Source organism: Rhinichthys klamathensis, unplaced genomic scaffold, assembly GCF_029890125.1.
Source record: "Rhinichthys klamathensis goyatoka isolate OS25496 unplaced genomic scaffold, OSU_Roscu_1.1 h1tg000111l_1, whole genome shotgun sequence".
In the NCBI taxonomy this organism is placed as follows: Eukaryota; Metazoa; Chordata; class Actinopteri; order Cypriniformes; family Leuciscidae; genus Rhinichthys; species Rhinichthys klamathensis.
In genome coordinates, this window is record NW_026606649.1 from 5,884,449 (window position 1) to 5,909,841 (window position 25,393).

The following is a 25,393-nucleotide window of genomic DNA, read 5'->3' on the forward strand; positions in this document are numbered from 1 at the left end:
AAAGCTGCAAACTCATTGTCTTTCAGTAACATTTTCCAGTTTGAATCCAAAATATATTATTTACGTGATTTGTTAAGACCAGCAATTTTCTGCATTAAATCTTTTTTTAGTATATGGATGATGATTATAATTATACAATTATATTATTATAAATCCATGTTAATTATTTTTACTTTGACATTTGCTATAACACTGTGAGCACAGGCAGTCAGCGCATGCTCAGGGACTCTGCATCTGACAAATTCACCACATTTTTATCAGGATTACCGGTACATTAAACAGGTCTTTTACATATGATGCATTCTTGCATTTAACCCTTAACGAGATAGTTCACCAAAAAATGTAAATTCTGTCATCATTTACTCACCCTCATGTCGTTCCAACCCCTTAAGACTTTACTTAATGTTCAAAACAGAATATATTTTTTAATGAGACCTCCATTTAATATCCAGGTCACCAAAACTTAAAAGATCCAAAAAAGGTTATGGTAAAGGCATCATAAAACAAATCCATATGAGTTGAGCGGTTTAATCCAAGTCTTGTGAAGAGATATGATTTCTTTATAAGATGAACAGATTCAATTCATTTACATGTAAACAATGGGAGGAACCTTGGATTCCAGACTAAACTAGTGAAAATGCATCTGATTGTTGAAACCACAAATGTAGATTTTACTCCTAAAATTTTGAATTGAGTATCTGTACTTTTACTCAAGTACTTGATTTGTGTACTTCATCCACCACTGCTACAGAGTGGTGACCATACACCTTTGCATCGATGGAAACTTGAGTCAAGAGGGTCAGCAGTTTCTGAGAATTACACAGAGAAGTTAGTCTGATCTTGTCACACCAGCACTGAGGTAAAAAAAGAAGAAGAAAAAGCATGTCAGCGGATTTTCTCCACAAATTAGTTGTTTGGCATGCCATCATATCCTGGTCAGCATCTGTAAGTGCACTATTATAAGTATCCTGACTAGGCATATCAGAGCATAGTGTGGGAACTGCACTGCCCCGAAGTATAAAGTGCTAAAGAGAGTGGTACAGTCAGCAGATCTTATTACTGGACCTTAAACATTAAGGACAGGATGTTTACAAATAGATGTTTAATGACTATGCTTAATTCCGTTGTATTGCATAATTTCACTGCTGCTACTGGAAAATGCTATCAGAGCATCTAATTACAGTAAAATACTTTGTAACAGATGTCACCATCATGTAGTCACCAGTCTCAATGTATCCATTGGAAATCACCATAATGTATGACCTTAGACTAATGTCTAAAAGTACCACTACTTCGCCAACTGCTTTTGAACGCAATGTGTATGTGCATGCACACTCTGCGACGAGTTCTCTCGCTTCGTGGTTATGTGTTCACGAGATGAAACAATCAAATGCTCTTCTTGTTCAAAATGCCCGTCTTGGCGAGGTATTGAAGTAAACAGTTTGTCTTAAGTAAATGTAAATGAAAGTTGTCATCTTCTCTTGGATTCATAGTGTAAAGGTGCGGTCACATTTGTACATTTTGGTAAAATTTCACAAGCATAAAAGGTCCATTGTCTGTTGTCAATAGTGTAATGAGGTATGAATCATAGCTCACACAAAAATAATTTATAAAACCAAGCAGCTATGTGTTGAATCCTGCGAAATCTGCTTGCTGGGAATCCTGGGAAAACTTTGCCCTCACACGAAATTCCAGATTATGCAGATTCCTATTGATATGACTGGATTTCGCCTGTAAAAATGGCAGAACAACAGTAAATGTGACCACACCTTAAAAGTATGATATCAGCTTTCAGTGTAACTGAAAATGTTTGGAATATTGTTACTGTACTAAAGTAATGCTAGCCATGGCAGAAACTGCATCCTTTTTTTTTAAGCACTGATTTAGATTTTGCAAAAAATCTGGAAGTCTGTGAAATGGATTTACTCATGGTTCATTTAGATGTTGTTTCAGAGAACATTGTCTTAAATATCCCTGGTGAGACAGAAAGGGCAGGTGGAAATGCGCTATTGATCTGTTGATCTCTGCTTCTCAGACCCTGAAGGGCAAACTGCACAAACTTGCACTAAAAGGCTCAGAGGCAGACAAGCCCGACGATGAGGAGGAGGAGACAGGCAATGAAGTGCAGAGTCTGTTACAAATAGTGGATGAAGCTCTGCATGACATCATTACTTTGTGCCAGAGGAGCTCGCACGGTCTCAACCAGCAGCAGAGAGAGGTGTGTGTGCAGTCCCAACAAGTTGTGTTTTTAATGAACAGGATGTATTGATCTTCTTATTCACGGTTTTACATGTCTCTCTCTCGCTTTGTGTGTGTACATCAATCTCCTGTCACTCTCAGGCTCTGTGGTTTCCTCTCCTCGAGGCGATGATGTCACCACAGAAACTACTCAAAGGTGCCGATGCCAAACACACTTCAGACGGTGAGACACAAACACACAAGCACTAGCAGGGTGTCCTGCGGGGTTTTAAAAAGTATTAAAAAGTGATAAATCAAAATTGTCAAATTTAAGGCCATTAAAAGTGTTAAATGTGGTCTCAGAGGTATTATTTTTTCCAAGTTAGGTATTATTTTTTCAGACTATCAGGTGTCCACGGCTTAATAATCCGGCACCGTGCCGGATCTCCGGCGTTCGGCTGTGAGGACAAAAAGAAAAAGGGGAACTTGCATGCGGTTCAATATTTTCGAGTCAATTGATTTCACCTACCAATCATATGAGAGGAACGCAGCTCTAGTCTCGCGTAGCCAGACCTTCAGACTATCGAAAGCCAAATGGTTCAGAATTCGCGTGGATTTGATCGCCGTATAAATATTAAAACGCCGTCTTCATAACGCCGCCAGGCGTTAAATAAGCGCCGTCAGGCGATAAGTTAACGTCACACGCCGCCACGCGTTAAAATAACGCCACTCGCCGATAGATGTTAAATTGACGCCACACGCCACTCAAAATGCAGATTTGTAAGCTCATCTACATGGCCCCTCCTATTCTGAGTTTGAGGACTCTACGGCAAGTCGGAGAAGACAATCCTGTTTGGAAGAGCGCGAAAATGGCAAGAATTTGTTTTGCGGTGTAAACACACTAAATGACTATTATTATGACGTAAATTAATTTTGTTCAAGAAAAAATTAAAACAAGAGCTTAAGATCCGGCTCAGCACCAGATGTAGTCTGGCTCGCCCCTCCCGTTATCAGAGACAAGAAAAATGTCTGTAGAGTCAAATAATTTCAGATGTTACGGTCTAACTGCGATAGGGACAGCATAATGCCCAGCTCATTTGCGCATAAATGTCCCTAGATTTCCCTTTATGCGATCCCTTAAATTCATTCATTAAATTATTTTTAAATTATATATAGCCTAACAAAGTTCGGGAGGAGCACGTTCAGATAATCAACCATCAACACGGGATGAGTTAATCAACTCATTGAGTGCGATAGGATTGAGTAAGCCGTTTGGTTTATTATACAGTGGTTAAATTGGGCCGGGGCTCTCCGGGGCTCAGCCCCAGCACATAAGCCTGCTCGTTTACAGTCAGTTGCCTACTGGAAATTATGTCACCTAAAATTTGATGAAAGTGATGCTTTTGAGTGGCGTGTGGCGTCAATTTAACATCTATCGGCGAGTGGCGTTATTTTAACGCGTGGCGGCGTGTGACGTTAACTTATCGCCTGACGGCGCTTATTTAACGCCTGGCGGCGTTATGAAGACGGCGTTTTAATATTTATACGGCGATCAAATCCACGCGAATTCTGAACCATTTGGCTTTCGATATCAGACTGACGGCTGAAGGTCTGGAATTCATAGCAGCTTTCTTTGGCCAAGGCCCGCCCATAAGGCCGTTTGACCGACATGTCAAACAACCAATTACAGTTCGTTTCGTTCAGCGTCACGTTTCGGGGCGTGGAGATGTCCCCGCAAACAACAGACCGGCGTGCAACAAGTCAGTCAGCATAGAAAATGAAAGAAGGAGAAGAAAACTTCAAGAGTCTATGCCGTGAACCTCGCATACTTTTGAGAATCCTACGTTTAGCTGATCTTGATAAATGCTCATTGTCACTCATGTAAACACAACAGTTTTTCTTCCGCAATCACACGTCTGCGCTTTGTTTCCTGGCGGACCGAAAATAAACGCGACACTCGCGCCCCCCGGAAATCCGATAAAATTCAACCAATCAGATGACGACTTCGACATTTCTGAAGTGTTTCCAGTTACTGTAAGTGTACCATATGCATCAGACGTTTAGCCAATGTTCCGTGGGCGTGACGTCTGAGGCTGAGACTAACGCAGCTCTAACTAACGTTACAAGCCTATCAGAAGCAGAGCAGGGCGGGTCCTGGCAACACACTGTGATTGAGATCCATACGTGACGTTAGCATCGTCGGTGAAAGCATGGAGCGCAAGTTCATGAAGCCTGGGGATGATGTCCTACCCATGGGCGTAATTTCCTATGCGACAAGGGGGACACTTTCAAATTCGTTTGTTGTGATTTTTAACCGCACGCCGTCATTGCCACGGAGGAGCAGGACCGAGCCTGTGTAAAATAGCTCACTGAAAGTTCTAATGAGCAGGTATAGCGGTTGCGACCATAGACTGTAAAAAAAATAGATTGCGACACAGTCAGTGATGAAACGCCAGAAACAACAACAGGTGACGAATGTCATCATGGATGAAAAGAAAGAAAGGAGATGTGAGTTGGTTGATTCAGGAAATTAGCTCAGATCAGGATAATTTCAGACTGTTAGCTAAATATTTAATGTAGAACATTTCTGTGTAGTTACTAAAAAAACATTCGGTGTAACGTTAGGCCTACGTTACCATGAAAACGAGTCCACTTCAAACCGCAATATTTTCTGTCAGCAATGTATGACAAGTGCTGACAGCAACGTTAACTCATGCGATTCATTTTTGTCCAGCTTTGCAATTAACGCAGCAATGCATCCGTTCTTTCTGTCATCCTTTAGCTAGGATTATGATCACGCTCTTATTCACGCAAATGCTTTAATGCGCGACAGTGACAATACGCGCTGTCAGTGAATGTCCTCCTGACACACGACGCACAGAAAGACGCGCGCCAGTATCGAGTTCTCTTTCGCGCTTGAACGAACAATAACACACACACATTTATGCCAAAATGTCCGTTTTGTCGAGTATCCTCACAAGAACCGTGTTAAATGAGTTAAATAAAATCTTAAATGGAAGTAAATAGTAGTGAGAGAATGTGATGCGTGAGATCCTGTCAGCAGCGGCAGATCTTAAAGTGACAGCAGCCATTAATTCTGTCGGTCTCAGTAAAGTTAACCTAAAGAACAGAGAAAATTACTCACTGCTCTTGACTAAAGAACGCTTGTAGCTTTGATAAGGATTAATCTATATTTCATTTATAATTTATGCAGTGCGGACTGTTTTATAACCATATTCAATTTCTGTATGGCACAGGTAAATATGACATGTATTATGGGTTTAAGAGAGGATTGTTTTAAGTTCACTTAAATTATAAGTTTTTATATTTTTTGAAGCCTAATAAATGTTTAAAATTTGGGGGGAAATCATTTTCATCGAGACATCAGTAGCTATAATATTAGTAATACTGACATCAGTCTCTAAATCTATTATTTTTTGTATGTTAAATATGTCAAAATCTGTGTAAATAATAGAAAGGTCGCTGATTAATACTTGCAATTCAGTGTCGTGATGGTTCAAAAAAAAATTCGGAAGGTAGTAAAAAAGGTATTAAAAAGTAGTAAATTTAACTTAAGGATTGCTGTATATACCCTGACTAGTTTTGAGTTTATCTTCTACAGTATAGCAGTGGTCCTTAACCTCTGTAACTCCAATGCCCCAAATAATTTTTAAGTATTTCTTGCTTTACTTCTGAAATGATGATAAGGATGCTCTTTTTCAAAAAATTGTAATAATAGAAAAGATTTATGCGGCCGGCTTTCAAGTTGAGTCGGATATATTGCGTTTACAATTTCCAAGTACATAAAGGAATTCGTATTTACAAGTAGAAAATTCCAAATCCTAGATGCATTTGCATACTGTGCATTTATAAGTGATAAAAAAAGAAAATGAATGTTATATGGGTTAATAAATGTTATATAAAAAGGGCTCAGTCAATCCCAATTGTTTCTTTCTTTCCTCAGCACTAAAAGAGCTCACTATGAAAGTCTTAAACAGCATGTCCAGTTTTATTGCCCCACCTGCCATCATTCAGCGCATCCTACAGGTAAGCAGATACTTTTTTAGCAGCTCCTACTGTTAGTTTTACAACTGGGCCGTTTAGTGTGTGTGTGTTACTAAATGGCAGCCATTGTGTGTGCATTCAGGCATGCGTCGCTGTGTTCCAGCAATTGTGGCATGTATGAGATTGAGATATTATTGTTCTGTTGGGTATGTGGGATTTGTTTGGAAAGACTTGAAACCTTATGACTTGACAATAGGATTGTAGGCTCAAAATCACATTATTTGTGCAAAAACTGTTGACATACTCGCATAGACATTTGCACAGATTCTGCATTCGACTGCTCCACATATATCAACAGATCAGCCATCTTGGAATTGTTAACATTTCAGGGTTATGGTTTAGAAAATGTAGTTTGTGCAGTTGCTATAGTTAATAAAATCCACTATACTGTAATTGCATTATATTAAATCTATTATGAATGGATTTATATACTTCATTTGATGGTGTTTTGCTGTTATATTCTAATTCTAATTCAGATTATCTGAATCAGATTATCAAACTACAATTACGTATAGTTCAACATTTATAAGGATAATGCATCATTCTACTTTTATTATAACACTTATAAAATTGTGTGAATATAACAAATATATTTTTGGATCGCTAGGTTCATTTATTCATTTTTTTTTTTTTTTTTTATCAAACTCATTGCGTTTGCGATCACATTTTTCATTTAAAATTATATGTTTTGTCAGTTCTCTTACGAGAGTACTCTTGTGTTGCGTAAGCTAGCTTACGCTACGGGAAAAACCTCTTTTCTCGAGAATACTAAAGCCAAAAATTATCCTTATAATTTGTATTAATTTAAAACGCATTTGCTGCAGCGAGCAGACCTAGGCGAGGCAGCTCGCGCGCCTATTGGCTGCTCTGCGGCAACTGCTGCAACCTATCGAGGGACTGCTCGTGACGTAAGCACCAATGAGGGCGCTGGCCGTGGGTTATAGGGCTGAAACGATTCATCGAGTTACTCGATTAATTCGATTACAAAAATTCCTTGAGGCAAAAACTCTGCCTCGAAGCCTCGTTAAATTCCAATGACGCGCACTATACGTGCAGGGATCACACCATAGCGCGTGATACATTTTTAATTTAGTTGGCGTGATGGCGGAGATTAAAGATGTCCATAAACGGCAGAGAATGTCTAAAGTTTGGGATCATTACAGACTTAAAAAGGAAGAGAACAAGGTGCAATGTGTCTACTGCGAAGTAGACCTGGCATACCACAACAGTACGACTTCAATGATTCAGCATCTGAACCGAAAACATCCACTCCATGCTGTTTCACCAAGCGTCGCTGAAACGAGGTATACATTGATGTTCACTGATTTTAATCCCATACTGTATTTGTAGCGATGTCGTGATGCAGTTTGACTAGATATGATGTTTAGCTTTGATGTTTTTAAGTAGTAGACGTATTCCAGAATGTTATGTGTAAATCATCCCGCTGCTGGTCTTAGCGCGCTGCCTCAGATAAACACTGCAAGCACAGTGTCAATTTATCAGCCCTATCAGGTCTCCCTAGCTTACAGCGACCAGAGCCCAGATACCATTCTACCCCTAGCTTTACGTGCAAAAGCATGGGAAGCTATCACGGGCGTGTCAGATTGGGTGCTGAACATTATAAAACGAGGCTACTCACTAGAGATACGCGGATGGGCTATTATTTAATCCGCAACCGCATCACAAAACCCATCATCCGTCCGCCATCCATCCGCACCAACGTTTTTGACCAATTTTCAAAACCGCACCCGCCCACCATCCGCTGATTGGGCGATACAAGGCGCTGCTGATGACAGCCGCGAGACTAGAAAGCTCTCAGAATATCAGCAGTGAACTCCGTCTCAGATCGGCGCGCAGGGACAAAAATAAATAAATAGCCTATAAATAAACGGACTTCAGCAAACCTTATCTTATTTTCATTGTAGCCTAATAGAAAACGCATTTTGGCACATAATTTCAACATGCTGCTATGGGGCGCCGTTTGCAAAGCGGCTCACGCTGAAAATAACAGCAACATTTTGTCACATTTAGCTTCAAACAATGTTTAAAAAACTGGTATCACATCACACACTTGTGATGCACCATATGAAACGTACCCGTCTTGTGGCTGTCATGAACATAATCTGCTTCGCCGGTTTTGCAAATTAGGCTACATAGCCTGCACTGGTGTCATAGCCTACTGATTTACCACTTTGTAAAACTTATTCCAGGCAACACTTTTCTGACCTTCTATTTCCTTTGTTTTTAATTCTCCTTTTTTGAGTTTGTCACGTACCTCCTTCGCCTGCGTTGCAATCTCTGATAATAACAAGCAGTCTCATAGACTCGAGTAGCTGCCTGATGAAAATTTGACTATTTCAAAGTGTGCTCGATTTTTTGGTATGTAGGTATAGTCAGATAACAATATTGAACAATGTATGCATATCTTTTTCATTTGATTGGTTCAACCGCCCGCCACCTGCCCGAATTTAATAAAAATATTTTTTTCGTCACGTCATCCGCCCGATCCGCGGTTTATCCGCGGAGTCCGCGGCTGTAATCGCCAACCGCGCATCTCTACTACTCACTGCAGTTCGATCACCGACGAAGTGCATGGACGCAGGTGCATGGACGCAATGCTCGCCCCCCTGAAACAACAGGGTATGCGAATACTGAACTATTTGGACGACTGGCTGATTATGGCCCAGTCGGAGGTGGAACTTGTGACACACAGGGCTTTATTACTAAGCAATTTGGAGGCTCTGGGCCTCAAAGTCAATTGGACCAAGAGTTTGCTATCTCCCAGTCAGAAAGCTTCTTTTCTGGGAATGGATCTGGATCTGTGGCTGACGTCACAGCGCGCTTTGTGTATTCAGAGCTTGGCGATGTCATTCAAAGTAGGCGACGTCTCTCCTCTCAAAAGATTTTAGAGGATTCTAGGCCTCATGGCTTCAGCCTCAGCGGTGCTTCGTTTAGGCCTGCTTCGCATGCACCCTTTACAGCACTGGCTAAAGACGCGGGTTCCGCGTCGAGCATGGGCATCTGGTCGTTTACGTCTCAAGGTAACTCAGAACTCTGTCAAAGCTCTGGAGCCCTGGAAGGCAATCGGCTGGTATCAGACAGGTGTAAACCTGGGGCTAATCTCGAAACTGAAAGTGGTATCGACAGACGCCTCCAATTCGAGCTGGAGCGCCCTCTACAAGGGCAGTCCGACTTTTGGCCTGTGGTCAAGCCAAGAGAAGAGCTTGCACATAAACTGTCTAGAGATGAAGGCGGTCGAGAACGCATTGCGGTTCTTCCTTCCTCTTCTAAAGGGCCACCATGTCCTTGTCCGCACGGACAACATGTCGGTGGTTTCCTACATAAATCGCCAGGGCGGTCTGAGATCACGGAACCTTCATGCACTGGCAGAACACCTCCTTGTACGGGTTCAGCGCAACCTGCTCTCGCTGAGAGCGGCACATGTACCAGGCAATCTGAACGTGGCTCCAGACAGGCTGTCCAGGGACAACGTTCCCCCAGGGGAATGGTCTCTCCACCCTCAGACAGTTCAGCTGTTGTGGGACACCTTTGGTACAGCGGAGGTCGACTTCTTTGGGTCTTAAGACAACGCTCAGTGTCCAATATGCTTAACGAAGAACAAGGACGCGCTGGCCCATCACTGGCCCAGCCGCCCTCTCTATGCTTTCCCGCCGATCACGCTGTTACCGACAGGTAATCAAGCGTATCAGGGAGAACGGTTCCTCTGTGCTTCAAGTAGCTCCGTTCTGGCCGAACCAAGTTTGGTTTCCGGAGCTGATGCAGCTTTAGAGCCTGGCTCCATGGCCTGTCCCGTTGAGGAGAGATCTCCTCTCACAGGCCGGGGGCACGATTTGGCACCCACACCCCGAGCTTTGGGCTCTACATGTGTGGGCCATCAACGGCTACCCGTCAATATCCCGGACAGGGTGTTAAACACGATTACGCAAGCTAGAGCGCCCTCTACTAGACGGCTTTATGCTTCCAAGTGGTCAGTGTTCTCAGGTTGGTGCTCAGCTCGCAACCTGGATCCACAAGATTGTGGGGTATCGGAGGTTCTCTCCTTCCTACAGGAGCTTTTGGATAAGGGTAGATCCCCATCCACGCTCAAGGTGTATGTGGCGGCTATCGCTGTCAGATTGTTTCGTTTGTTTCACTATCGTTTGTCAAACATTCGCACGGTCAGTCACTGGGTAGGAATGACCTTGTAGTCCGCTTCCTCAGGGGAGCTAGAAGGATGAACCCTCCTCGACCCCCCTCGGTTCCCGTATGGGACCTTTCCTTGGTCCTGGAGGCCATGAAGGGTGCCCCTTTTGAACCTCTACAGTCTGTGGACCTTAAGTATCTCTCGTTGAAAACCCCCTTTCTGGTGGCTATCGCCTTAGTCAAGCGGGTGGGTGACTTGCATGCACTTTCTGTTAGCGCGTCGTGCTTTGAGTTTGGGCCTAATGACTCCAAGGTCATCCTCAAACCGAGACATGGTTATGTCCCCAAAATACTTGCCACTCCTTTCAGAGCGCAAGCTATTTCCCTGTCAGCCCTCTCCGGATCTGACAGCGAGTCTGACGTGAATCTCCTTTGCCCAGTTAGGGCCCTGAGAATTTACGTGGAAAGTTCGGCTGCTTTCAAGACAGTCAGAACAGCTCTTTGTTTCTTTTGGTGGCCGTTTTAAAGGTCTAGCTGCCTCGAAACATAGCCTTTCCAGGTGGATAGTGGACGCTATCTCACTGGCTTATGCATCTAAGGGCCTTCGTTGCCCTCTGGGCGTTAGAGCTCATTCCACTAGAGGCGTGGCCTCTTTGTGGGCCTGGTCCAGTGGGATTTATCTTTAAGATATCTGTATGGCGGCAGGCTGGGCCTCTCCGTCTACATTTATAAGGTTCTATAACCTGGAAGTTCCCGCTCTTCAAGCTAGATTGTTATCAGTCTAGTTAATCTGCTCAGTTCTGCCGGACTCGCTTCCGCAAACTGCAAGTTTCAGTTCAGACAGGCTAATGCCTCCTCTGACTGTTATCTGTGTTAATCACCCTTGTTCACTTAAGGTAACCACGTTTGCCTTATATCATTCTTGTTAAGCCCATCCTTCGGCTTTTTATATCCCAATATCATATGAGCTCAGGGCACTCGCCCTTGGGTCAGTGTTGTGGTAGATTTGTTAAGCCCATCCTTCGGCTTTTTATATCCCAATATCATATGAGCTCAGGGCACTCGCCCTTGGGTCAGTGTTGTGGTAGATTTAGCACGCACGGCGTTTTAAATTGGGTTCCCGTAGCGTAAGCTACCTTACGCAACACGAGAGTGCTCTCGTAAGAGAACGTCTCGGTTACTAACGTAACCTCGGTTCTCTCTAGAAGAGGGAACAAGTGTTGTGTAACCCTGCCGTGCTTGTACTACCATCTGGTTTCGCTTCAGCTGATGAAAACCAAGGAGCATCCTATCGAGCTCTGGCTTATATAGGCATAAGCCACGCCCATTCGCGCAGGACGTGACGACCGAGGGCGCCAGCGCCCTCATTGGTGCTTACGTCACGAGCAGTCCCTCGATAGGTTGCAGCAGTTGCCGCAGAGCAGCCTCGCCTAGGTCTGCTCGCTGCAGCAAATGCGTTTTAAATTAATACAAATTATAAGGATAATTTTTGGCCTCAGTATTCTCGAGAAAAGAGTTTTTCCCGTAGCGTAAGCTAGCTTACGCAACACTCGTTCCCTCTTCTAGAGAGAACCGAGGTTACGTTAGTAACCGAGACGTTTTGTTTAAAAGCTCATTTTACTAATTTTCGGTTTCATTTTGAATTGTTCAACTTAATTTTGTAAAAAAAAATAATAATAATAATAATTAAGGGACTGTTACTGGATGTTCAGATTCAGATCTATTCAATATGGAGGACATGCTAAATGATTCACAGTAAATAGGAACAATTGCTTACAGTAGCATCTACAGATGCAGCTTTTAAAATGTTTTAAAATTAGTTTTTGTCATGCACTTTCACACAATCCGCTCTTGATCCTTATATTTAGATTGATGGAAATACTGCAGAAGCTGAACAGCAAATTTGCTTTCCAATGGCTCTTCCAGCTCAGAGCCTTGTGTAGCTGTTTCAAACACACACTCACACACATTTTTCTTTCCATGAGATCGATTCCACAGCTCAAGAATAGGTTAAGGCTTTGGGCAGTGGAAGACCTTTATCTGTTTTCATCTGCACATATTCAGTCCTGTCAGCTTTCCCCCATCGATCTTCCGGTCTCCCCACTCCTTATCAGTGCTATTACACCAGCACTCTGCTGTTCTGCTTCAAACTGCTGTCTTTAGAACTTCAGGGATTTCTTTTGAACCCGTGCTTATTCATTTTTAATTTTTTTTGTATTTATTATTTTGTGGTTTACAAAGATACTGTTCAGTTCAAAGTTTTGGGGTCAGTAAGGATTTTTGGAAACACTTGATAATAGGTGGTAACACTTGACAAACAGTAAGAAAGCACTTATAATTCATTTTCAAACTATTAACTATTGCGTGATATACAAATAGTGATTTCTTCATTAATTTCCCACCTTAATTGACAAATTATTTTTGTTTAATTAGCTCATACATAAAGGGTTAGATAATGTTTTTTAACCACACCTGATGTAGCTGATAACTGATGTACCATTTAAAACTGGTAATAAAGGATTTGTTATTAGGATTAAACTCTAGATTAGGTCGTGGTAAATACTAAATTGCCAACAATTTAGTAATTGTCTTTAATTGCCAACTAAATTGTTTTAACCCTTAAATGTATGAATATTTCGACAGTCGTTATTACATATTCAGGTCTTTTGCAACCTGGATATATATCGAACACGGATTGCTTTCTAATTGCCACTATAGTATAAAACTCTCTTGATTTTTAAATAACAATTACAAAAAAATTAAATAACGCATATTTCGTTACTTTTTAGAACTTGTAAGAGTTCAATTTAAGTGAATGTTTTTTGTCATTATCACTGTCATCGTCAGAGCTAATTTCCCCACTACATTTAAAGCTGCTGTAGGTAACTTTTGAAAAAATGTATTTGCTAAAACTGTCATTATGTCCTGACAGTAGAATATGAGACAGATAATCTGTGTAGAAATCAAGCTCCTCTGGCTCCTCCTAGTGGTCCTATTGCCATTTGCAAGAAATACACGCTCCCGGTCAGAAACAACCAATCAGAGCCAGGAGGAATATATTAGCAGTGTCAATCACGCTCGTGTACGCGCTGATCACACCCCTCTCTTGCACAACGCGAGCCGTCGTTCAAACTCAAGATTGCCGGCGTGCTGCAGCTGTGCTTATGACGGAGAAACAACCTAAACTGCCAATTCTCGAGTGACACCTGCTCATAAAACAAAGAGGTAAAAGGAAAAAGACTGATGACGATAAACAAGCGAAAAAGAAAGAATTACGCAGAGCCCACTGACTCGGTGTCAAAACTCTAGCCGCATAACATGTAGATAAAATGTCACGCACTCTGCTAAGCAACAATTGAAACCTGCTAATTCACTGGCTTGTCATGTTGCTGAAATAATGTACTAGCACACCTTATCTAGCATTATATATCGCTAGAATAATTACTTACATACTGTAACGTTAGTTACCGTTATATAACGTTATCTTACTAGCTATTTATAACTTATAGAAAGAGTGCAACGTTATAAAGTTACATGTAGGCTATTGCAAAATACATAATGATTTGAGGACCAAGTTTGTAGTCAAAGTATGGGCAGGCCATAGTCAATGTAAAGCATATTATTGACGTTTAGTCCCTATTAGTGAATGTGCCATATAACTTTTTATCTGCTGTTATCGGTGGCCCTGTTTACTAGCCTGCGCGTTCACGACAGGCTCCGCTGTGGAGGACGAGCTGTGGAGGGAGGGCTGTAGCGCAGCAGAGAGCAAGGAGGTGGGACCTGTAAGTTGTGCTTGTTCAAATTTTCAGGCTAAGTCAACGTTTTCTCAAAACTCCCTACTGCAGCTTTAACATCTGGCTCAAATTTGCAATCTCAACCATATTCTCAACTATAATTTTCAATATCTTTAAAATTCATATTTTGATCGCTTACAGCTTCTTCACCAGATCTACCATCAAGTGACAGTGACACTAATATTTTATTGCATACAGTATTTGCTCTGCAGTAAATGGCTAAGACATTTCAAGTGTTGCTGATGATTCTTGTGTATTTGTTTGTTTTATGACTTTTATGAATTATGAGTGAAACACCACATCATCATTGTTTGTCAGACATCACCAGCTTGAGGATTAAAGGTGAAAAGGTGTTAACCAGCAGGAGGACGCTGGCGCAATGAAGTGTTCTTTGTTTACACTAGTTAAGTTATTCTTAGTTTAAAGTAAAAAACATTAATCAACTTGATAAACTATACATCATTAACCCTCTGGGGTCTGAGGTGTTTTGACATGCCCTGACATTTGTGCTTATTTATCTTGTTACATTTTCATGGCTAAAGTCTGATTACATTGTATTTATTCAGCACAAACTCTGCTACAATAATATGTGAGCGGCATGTATGTAAAAGTTTGTAGTTTTCAGAAAATTGGTTATGCGTGGTTTGTGAAAAAAAAAAAATTAGGTCACTGAAATAAGCCCATAAAACCCATACTGACTATTTGTTCACAAGACTTTTGAATTTTTGCTTCAAAACGATGTGAAAAACATCATGCCCATTCATTCACATAAACAATATATTAATTTAAAATTTGTAAGACACATTTTGTGTCAGGAAGGCTTATGCAGGGAGGGCGTGAACGATCATGAATATTGATGCATTTCATACCTGGAAGACAAAGACCCTTAATGGCCCTCAGCTGAATGAGACTGTGAGGGGACTAAAACAAAGAATGTAAGGAGAATAAAAGAATGGCTTTTTGATTGTTTGATATTATTTACAACACAACACAACACAATCCAAATATACATAATGAAGGAAAAAAAGGCACATTATTGAGCACACTGATCTAAACAGAGACATGAACAGTCACACACCTTTGTGCCATTCCTGAAAACAGTTCCTGTTCAACATACCTGTCATTTCCAAGGTGTTTGCTTTTTCATTTTACTATGTTCATGTAGATGCTTGCTGATGTTGGTACAGCGCTCTCAGAGAAAAACAGTTTGAAGAGACTCGTGTAAATGTTTAAGTTAGCAGGACTGATCAGTGGCATCTGGTCCCTGTAAAAAAAAAACAGGCTGCGTGGGTGTGGTCACATTAGAGATAATGACAAAGACTTGAGAAACTGAACCTCGTTTAGGTTTCACGCAGATTACATAAACAGAGAATATTTGTTTTTGATATAAATTACTTAATTTAAAAGTAGACAATTCAGGCTTTCTACAGACATCTCTCATGTCTGTATTAGCTGAGTTACAGTTTCATTTTCAGACACGTTTCAGAATGGACTTCACTGAGAGAGAGAGAGAGACGGCAGAACGCGCTGTGTGTGTAGACAAATAAAAGTAGACATAACAGTTTATAATGATCTATAACTTGTCTTTATGACAAGTTATTTGAGTCTCTTTCGCATTGATAAGAAAAAAAGCGGGGGAAAAACTAAAAGAAAACCTTAAGATATAATGTAAGTTGGTGTGTGTGCCAAATCATAAGCTTGTACAGAAATGGTGACAAAAACAAAATCATTAAAAAACAGTCAGTGCGTGACATTTTATCTACATGCTACGCGGCTAGAGTTTTGACACCGAGTCAATGGGCTCTGTCTAATTCTTTCTTTTTCGCTTGTTTATCGTCATCGGTCTTTTTCCTTTTACCCGTCTTTGTTTTATGAGCAGGTGCCACTCGAGAAATTGGCAGTTTAGGTTGTTTCTCCGCCATTAGCACAGCTGCGGCACACCGGCAATCTTGAGTTTGAATGACGGTACGCACTGTGCAAGAGAGGGGTGTGATCAGCGCGTACACGAGCGTGATTGACACTGCTAAGACATTCCTCCTGGCTCTGATTGGTTGTTTCTGACCGGGAGCGGTGTATTTCTGCAAATGGCAATAGGACCACTGGGAGGAGCCAGAGGAGCTTGATTTTTTTCACAGATTATCTGTCTCATATTCTACTGTCAGGACATAATGACAGTTTTAACAAATATGTAAAAAAAAAAAAAAATTACAAAAGTTACGTACAGCAGCTTTAAAGGGTTAGTTACCCAAAAATGAAAATTCTGTCATTTATTACTCACCCTCATGTTGTTCCAAACCCATAAGACCTTCGTTCATCTTCGGAACACAAATAAAGATATTTTTGATGAAATCCGATGGCTCAGGAGGGGCTCCTTTGACAGCTATTTAATTAACACTTTGAAGGCCCAGAAAAAGATAGGAAAGACATTGTTAAAATAGTCCAGGTGACTACAGTGGTTCAGAGCCAGGAGGAATGTCTTAGCAGTGTCAATCACGCTCGTGTACGCGCTGATCACACCCCTCTCTTGCACAACGCGAGCCGTCGTTCAAACTCAAGATTGCCGGCGTGCTGCAGCTGTGCTTATGACGGAGAAACAACCTAAACTGCCAATTCTCGAGTGACACCTGCTCATAAGACAAAGAGGTAAAAGGAAAAAGACTGATGACGATAAACAAGCGAAAAAGAAAGAATTACACAGAGCCCACTGACTCGGTGTCAAAACTCTAGCCGCATAACATGTAGATAAAATGTCACGCACTCTGCTAAGCAACAATTGAAACCTGCTAATTCACTGGCTTGTCATGTTGCTGAAATAATGTACTAGCACACCTTATCTAGCATTATATATCGCTAGAATAATTACTTACATACTGTAACGTTAGTTACCGTTATATAACGTTATCTTACTAGCTATTTATAACTTATAGAAAGAGTGCAATGTTATAAAGTTACATGTAGGCTATTGCAAAATACATAATGATTTGAGGACCAAGTTTGTAGTCAAAGTATGGGCAGGCCATAGTCAATGTAAAGCATATTATTGACGTTTAGTCCCTATTAGTGAATGTGCCATATAACTTTTTATCTGCTGTTGTCGGTGGCCCTGTTTACTAGCCTGCGCGTTCACGACAGGCTCCGCTGTGGAGGACGAGCTGTGGAGGGAGGGCTGTAGCGCAGCAGAGAGCAAGGAGGTGGGACCTGTAAGTTGTGCTTGTTCAAATTTTCAGGCTAAGTCAACGTTTTCTCAAAACTCCCTACTGCAGCTTTAACATCTGGCTCAAATTCGCAATCTCAACCATATTCTCAACTATAATTTTCAATATCTTTAAAATTCATATTTTGATCGCTTACAGCTTCTTCACCAGATCTACCATCAAGTGACAGTGACACTAATATTTTATTGCATACAGTATTTGCTCTGCAGTAAATGGCTAAGACATTTCAAGTGTTGCTGATGATTCTTGTGTATTTGTTTGTTTTATGACTTTTATGAATTATGAGTGAAACACCACATCATCATTGTTTGTCAGACATCACCAGCTTGAGGATTAAAGGTGAAAAGGTGTTAACCAGCAGGAGGACGCTGGCGCAATGAAGTGTTCTTTGTTTACACTAGTTAAGTTATTCTTAGTTTAAAGTAAAAAACATTAATCAACTTGATAAACTATACATCATTAACCCTCTGGGGTCTGAGGTATTTTGACATGCCCTGACATTTGTGCTTATTTATCTTACTTGTTACATTTTCATGGCTAAAGTCTGATTACATTGTATTTATTCAGCACAAACTCTGCTACAATAATATCTGAGCGGCAAGTATGTAAAAGTTTGTAGTTTTCAGAAAATTGGTTATGCGTGGTTTGTGAAAAAAAAATAATTAGGTCACTGAAATAAGCCCATAAAACCCATACTGACTATTTGTTCACAAGACTTTTGAATTTTTGCTTCAAAACGATGTGAAAAACATCATGCCCATTCATTCACATAAACAATATATTAATTTAAAATTTGTAAGACACGTTTTGTGTCAGGAAGGCTTATGCAGGGAGGGCGTGAACGATCATGAATATTGATGCATTTCATACCTGGAAGACAAAGACCCTTAATGGCCCTCAGCTAAATGAGACTGTGAGGGGACTAAAACAAAGAATGTAAGGAGAATAAAAGAATGGCTTTTTGATTGTTTGATATTATTTACAACACAACACAATCCAAATATACATAATGAAGGAAAAAAAGGCACATTATTGAGCACACTGATCTAAACAGAGACATGAACAGTCACACACCTTTGTGCCATTCCTGAAAACAGTTCCTGTTCAACATACCTGTCATTTCCAAGGTGTTTGCTTTTTCATTTTACTATGTTCATGTAGATGCTTGCTGATGTTGGTACAGCGCTCTCAGAGAAAAAACGTTTGAAGAGACTCGTGTAAATGTTTAAGTTAGCAGGACTGATCAGTGGCATCTGGTCCCTGTAAAAAAAAAACAGGCTGCGTGGGTGTGGTCACATTAGAGATAATGACAAAGACTTGAGAAACTGAACCTCGTTTAGGTTTCACGCAGATTACATAAACAGAGAATATTTGTTTTTGATATAAATTACTTAATTTAAAAGTAGACAATTCAGGCTTTCTAAAGACATCTCTCATGTCTGTATTAGCTGAGTTACAGTTTCATTTTCAGACACGTTTCAGAATGGACTTCACTGAGAGAGAGAGAGAGACGGCAGAACGCGCTGTGTGTGTAGACAAATAAAAGTAGACATAACAGTTTATAATGATCTATAACTTGTCTTTATGACAAGTTATTTGAGTCTCTTTCGCATTGATAAGAAAAAAAGCGGGGGAAAAACTAAAAGAAAACCTTAAGATATAATGTAAGTTGGTGTGTGTGCCAAATCATAAGCTTGTACAGAAATGGTGACAAAAACAAAATCATTAAAAAACAGTCAGTGCGTGACATTTTATCTACATGTTACGCGGCTAGAGTTTTGACACCGAGTCAATGGGCTCTGTCTAATTCTTTCTTTTTCGCTTGTTTATCGTCATCGGTCTTTTTCCTTTTACCCGTCTTTGTTTTATGAGCAGGTGCCACTCGAGAAATTGGCAGTTTAGGTTGTTTCTCCGCCATTAGCACAGCTGCGGCACACCGGCAATCTTGAGTTTGAATGACGGTACGCACTGTGCAAGAGAGGGGTGTGATCAGCGCGTACACGAGCGTGATTGACACTGCTAAGACATTCCTCCTGGCTCTGATTGGTTGTTTCTGACCGGGAGCGTGTATTTCTGCAAATGGCAATAGGACCACTGGGAGGAGCCAGAGGAGCTTGATTTTTTTTTCACAGATTATCTGTCTCATATTCTACTGTCAGGACATAATGACAGTTTTAACAAATATGTAAAAAAAAAAAAATTTTTTACAAAAGTTACCTACAGCAGCTTTAAAGGGTTAGTTACCCAAAAATGAAAATTCTGTCATTTATTACTCACCCTCATGTTGTTCCAAACCCATAAGACCTTCGTTCATCTTCGGAACACAAATAAAGATATTTTTGATGAAATCCGATGGCTCAGGAGGGGCTCCTTTGACAGCTATTTAATTAACACTTTGAAGGCCCAGAAAAAGATAGGAAAGACATTGTTAAAATAGTCCAGGTGACTACAGTGGTTCAACTTTCATTTTATGAAGCGACGAGAATACTTTTTGTGCGCCAAAACTAAAATAACGACTTTATTCAATAATTTCTTCTCTTCCGTATCAGTCTCCGACGCGCTTTCACGAGAGCACCACGTGGAAATACGGGATCCTCTGTTATACAGCGAGATACATGTGCCGTGTCGTCTCATCGTCTGAATTATCCAAACTTTCAAGATGTGGCATAACAATATCACAATCGATGCTGCACACACTCTCCTGTTTAGTAGGCATCGCTTGGCACCGATGACATCTACACCACCAGCTCTCCATTGCTCTCTGTCTTTCAGAACCTTGTGGCTGTGGTTGTGTTGCAGCCTCTTCTATCTCTTTTAGTTCGTTCTCTGTATACTCTGGTTCGAAGGTTGTGCAAAAAAATGCAATTCATGCTCTGTGTCGAAATCTGTAGACATAGTTATGAACTGTTTTATGTTGAGCATGCCTCTTCCTCTGCTTGTAAACACAGTTTCCTGGACATATGTCAGAACCCCAGCTCCTGCGTCAGATACTGATACCGAAGAGAAGAAATTGTTGAATAAAATCGTTATTTCGTTTTTTTGGCGCACAAAAAGTATTCTCAATGATTCATAAAATTAAGGTTGAACCACTGTAGTCACATGGACTATTTTAACGATTTCTTTCCTACCTTTCTGGGCCTTCAAAGTGTTAATTAAATAGCTGTCAATGGAGCCCCTCCTGAGCCATCGGATTTCATCAAACATATCCTAATTTGTGTTCCGAAGATGAACGAAGGTCTTACGGATTTGGAACGACATGAGGGTGAGTAATTAATGACAGAATTTTCATTTTTGCGTGAACTATCCCTTTAAGAAACTTACTGACCCTAAACTTTTGAATGGTACTGTACATCACAGAGAAACACACATTAACTGAAAAGAAATATTTGCTGTCACTACAGTTTTTTGTTATTATACAGGACATGTTCATGTTAATTTTGATTTAGGGATAGTCTCTTTTTGTGGCCCATGTTGATTCATTAATCTCCCTGCCTCAGCATCTATCTGAGAAGGTCTGATTCAGCCCGGCTGCTGATGGTGACATTTGATGGCATTTGCTCACAGTGTGTAATCATTAGTACGCTGCTGTGAATGCAAATGCAACTCTGACAGGGAACAGGAAAGGTTATAAGGAACCCTATCAAGTTATACTAACAGATGATTGCAATCAATATATTACATAATCAACAGGTGTTGTCTTGAATGTGCACTTACATCTGGGCACATGCAGCTGTATGCACTGTGTCTGCTGTGAACGCTTGCTTATTGATGTATTATTGTTTTCATTATTATGTAGTTCATGGAGTACATTTGATTTCCAATTTGTTTGCACTCCACAACAGAAATACAAGAAAGGGGGTCATGGGGTGGTGGTCTATACCGGACACGTGTGACATGTCACAGTTCCAGTCTGGTCAAAGCTGATCATCAGCTAGTCCTGGCTGGTTTAAGTTGTTAACTACACTCTAAAAATTTCAACAATGATGTACTCAATTTTTTTCGTGAAACATTTTTACACTTAAGAATGAGTCAATTTTAATGCAGTGAAATCAATTAAATATACCTTATGAATTATGTAAGTTAAAAAAAAATAAACCATGGTACCATGACAAATAAAACTGAGTAGACCCAATGAGTTATGGTAACTTTTTTTTTGCCATTGGAGAAATAAACTAGCTAGTCACGACTGTTTCCCGAAACTGGAGTAACTTAGTTGCTCATCCATTGTTCAAACCACATTGGTTCAGCAATATAGAACCGCCATTAATGATGTAGGAGGTGGAGTAAAAACTCCTGAGATTAAATTAAAGTCCACATGAAATCAACCATTTTTACTTTGTTAGCACACAATACTATTGTCCGTTATTCTCTGTTTGGTTTCATTTTCATGGACTTTATTTAGTTCTAGTTGTCCTTTTTTTCTAGTTTCCCACCAGTAATCTATTTTCATGGAGATTCATTTAACGAGCACAGCTTATCTGCATTTAGTTCATTATCATTGTGTATTTAAGTCCCTCAGTTGTTTCACTTATTGTTCGGTATTGTTTGTGTCTAACAAGCCGTTTCGTTTCTTTGTGCTTTATCTGAGTTTGATGAATACATTACAATTTGATCTTTTGATCCTTCTTTATCATCATTCGAGCTAAAATGTTACAGAATACCGGACCTATAAAGAAATGGGGAGATTGCAGCAATAAATGTTGCCCCAGTGAGGACAAGAAGGGGTCGTTATGCTGATGTAATAAGCAGCAAAAAATGGTTTCAACTGTGATGATAACTGTTTCTGAAGGATTTTGTACCACTAAAGACTGGAGTAATGGCTGCTGAAAATTCAAAACTTTTTAACACAGGAATGAGGTACATTTTAAAATATAAAGTTTACATACTTTTTTTCAGTGAAGAGCATGCTTAAGATAAAGTTTTAAACATATCATATGTGAAGAGTATGTTTATTATTATGTGTAACTTCTAGTGTTGTCAAAATTAACACGTTAACGCATGCAATAATTTTTTTCATTGTAACTCGTTAAAAATATTTAACGCAATTAATGCAGCATCTGTTTTTTTCTGTCATCCTTTGGCTGCGCTATGTAAGGGATAATGTACATCCAGTTATCTCAGAATAAACACAGATAGGGTGATCAGGCTGAAGGGGTTTATTCTGAGATAACATCCAGCTGGATGTACATTACCCCGCTTATTACACGGCTACTTGCCACACAAGTAAATAATTAGACTCGAAATATTGATCTGAGTCGAAATATTTTATTTGGTCCTTAAACGCAAGGCCTCCGCGGAGAGAGCAGTTGCTAGCGCAGCAAGTTCGAAAGAAGTACTTTTAAGGGATACGGTAAAGTCTTACCACTTATTACACAGCATTTCACCACAAGTCAAGTCAAGTCATCTTCATTTTATATAGCGCTTTTAACAACGTAGATTGTTCCAAAGCTGATTTACAGTGATAATAGAAAATGAAAATGTTTTGGCTTTATGACAGCTCTAGAATAAAGTTATTTTCCAGCTAAAGTTAGTTTTAATTGATTCACTTCCGTCGCAACGACCACTAGCCATTAACTCAGGGCCGCCAACACGACACCGTTCCAACAGAAAACTCTTAAGTTCTCTCTACGCAAACTTTAAAAACGCGAACCTGTGAGAACGCTGATGGCGTGCACATGCGTTATTAAGAGTTCATTCTATAGGTATGCGCGTTTGAATATACACTCACCTAAAGGATTATTAGGAACACCATACTAATACTGTGTTTGACCCCCTTTCACCTTCAAAACTGCCTTAATTCTACGTTGCATTGATTCAACAAGGTGCTGAAAGCATTCTTTAGAAATGTGGGCCCATATTGATTGTATAGCATCTTGCAGTTGATGGAGATTTGTGGGATGCACATCCAGGGCACGAAGCTCCCGTTCCACCACATCCCAAAGATGCTCTATTGGGTTGAGATCTGGTGACTGTGGGGGCCATTTTAGTACAGTGAACTCATTGTCATGTTCTAGAAACCAATTTGAAATGATTCGAGCTTTGTGACATGGTGCATTATCCTGCTGGAAGTAGCCATCAGAGGGTGGGTACATGGTGGCCATAAAGGGATGGACATGGTCAGAAACAATGCTCAGGTAGGCCGTGGCATTTAAACGATGCCCAATTGGCACTAAGGGGCCTAAAGTGTGCCAAGAAAACATCCCCCACACCATTACACCACCACCAGCAGCCTGCACAGTGGGAACAAGGCATGATGGATCCATGTTTTCATTCTGTTTACGCCAAATTCTGACTTTACCATCTGAATATCTCAACAGAGATCGAGACTCATTAGACCAGGCAACATTTTTCCAGTCTTCAACTGTCCAATTTTGGTGAGCTCTTGCAAATTGTAGCCTCTTTTTCCTATTTGTAGTGGAGATGAGTGGTACCTGGTGGGGTCTTCTGCTGTTGTAGCCCATCCGCCTCAAGGTTGTGCATGTTGTGGCTTCACAAATGCTTTTCTGCATACCTCGGTTGTAACGAGTGGTTATTTCAGTCAAAGTTGCTCTTCTATCAGCTTGAATCAGTCGGCCCATTCTCCTCTGACCTCTAGCAACAACAAGGCATTTTCGCCCACAGGACTGCCGCATACTGGATGTTTTTCCCTGTTCACACCATTCTTTGTAAACCCTAGAAATGGTTGTGCGTGAAAATCCCAGTAACTGAGCAGATTGTGAAATACTCAGACCGGCCCGTCTGGCTCCAACAACCATGCCACGCTCAAAATTGCTTAAATCACCTTTCTTTCCCATTCTGACATTCAGTTTGGAGTTCAGGAGATTGTCTTGATCTGGACCACATCCCTAAATGCATTGAAGCAACTGCCATGTGATTGATTGGTTAAATAAGATTATTTTCATCCTACTAAAAGAAACGATGTGAAGTTGATATTTTAGTCACTGGCTTGACTTACTGATGCATAAACAGTATTGAACGATTTTGAGAGAAAGATTAACTTACCTGTCTGAACTTGAACAATTAGGCTACACATCAGAAATTGTTGCTTGGTAGCTCGATCGATTTATTTTCAGACGTTCATCGAGTTGAGGAAACAGTTCTCGGTGAAATGTTTGGACCACAACTTGTCGGCGCATTTCCAGAGAAAATAAAATTAACCCATTGTTTCTTTAGAGGCTCGGATGAAGGAACTAAAAAATACTTTTGTGTTCATTTGTACATCCGAACACTGATCAACTGCCATGCTTCGCTCGTTTGCAAGCCATGATATCTCTGGAGGAAAAACTCAAATCTCAAAGCTATATCTCTAGAAAAAACTAAAATCGCGCCGGCACGTTCGTACTTCCTGTTCCTAGCTCGTTTTCTCATGGGCGAGCCAAATTATCTGGGCGGGCAAAGCAGAGAAGGGGGAGTTAACCTTTCCCCTATATGACGTCATATAGGGGAGATTCAAGATCAGCCCGTCTGAGATCTCATTTTCTCACAGGCAGAGAAAGATAGCCAAAACTCGGTTTACACCGACTGAAATTTCTAGACACGAAGGGACCAAATACAGGCTAGCTAGGGGAACTAATAACTAAGTATGGTGACACAAAATAAAACGCTTTTCTAAGCGTGTAAAATGGATAACTATAATGTATGGCGGAATACCATAGCAAGTGCTTGGGAGCACTTCGACTCGGCGCAATAATATCATCACTCCTGAAAAATCCTCTCCCTCTCATTGATGATATGATGATATTACTTCGCCGAGTCGAAGTGCTCCCAAGTGCTACTCCCAGTGTGGCTAAATGAAGTTTACACGAAACTAGATAATGATTTGAGATGTCATCGCTCTGCTGCAGAATTTCAATAGCATCATCATTTATTCCATGTGATAATATTAGATCTAGAGTATGATTACGACAATCATACGCTAATCATACTCTAATTCGCAACAGGCTAGCGAATTAGTAGCTTGTTGTGCTAGCAACGATTTAGATTGAAGTTAGCGATGTC

General features: G+C 40.6%; 1 protein-coding gene across 1 annotated transcript in view; it reads left to right on the forward strand.

Moving 5' to 3' along the window:
• The window catches only part of vps8 (VPS8 subunit of CORVET complex), a 163,294-nt gene that overhangs the window by 96,051 nt on the left and 41,850 nt on the right, over nucleotides 1-25,393 (forward strand). Inside the window, exons 37-39 of the mRNA XM_056254327.1 lie at nucleotides 2,036-2,218; nucleotides 2,341-2,422; nucleotides 6,143-6,225. Coding sequence (XP_056110302.1) covers nucleotides 2,036-2,218; nucleotides 2,341-2,422; nucleotides 6,143-6,225 — 348 coding nt within the window. The remainder of the gene's footprint in view (nucleotides 1-2,035; nucleotides 2,219-2,340; nucleotides 2,423-6,142; nucleotides 6,226-25,393) is intronic.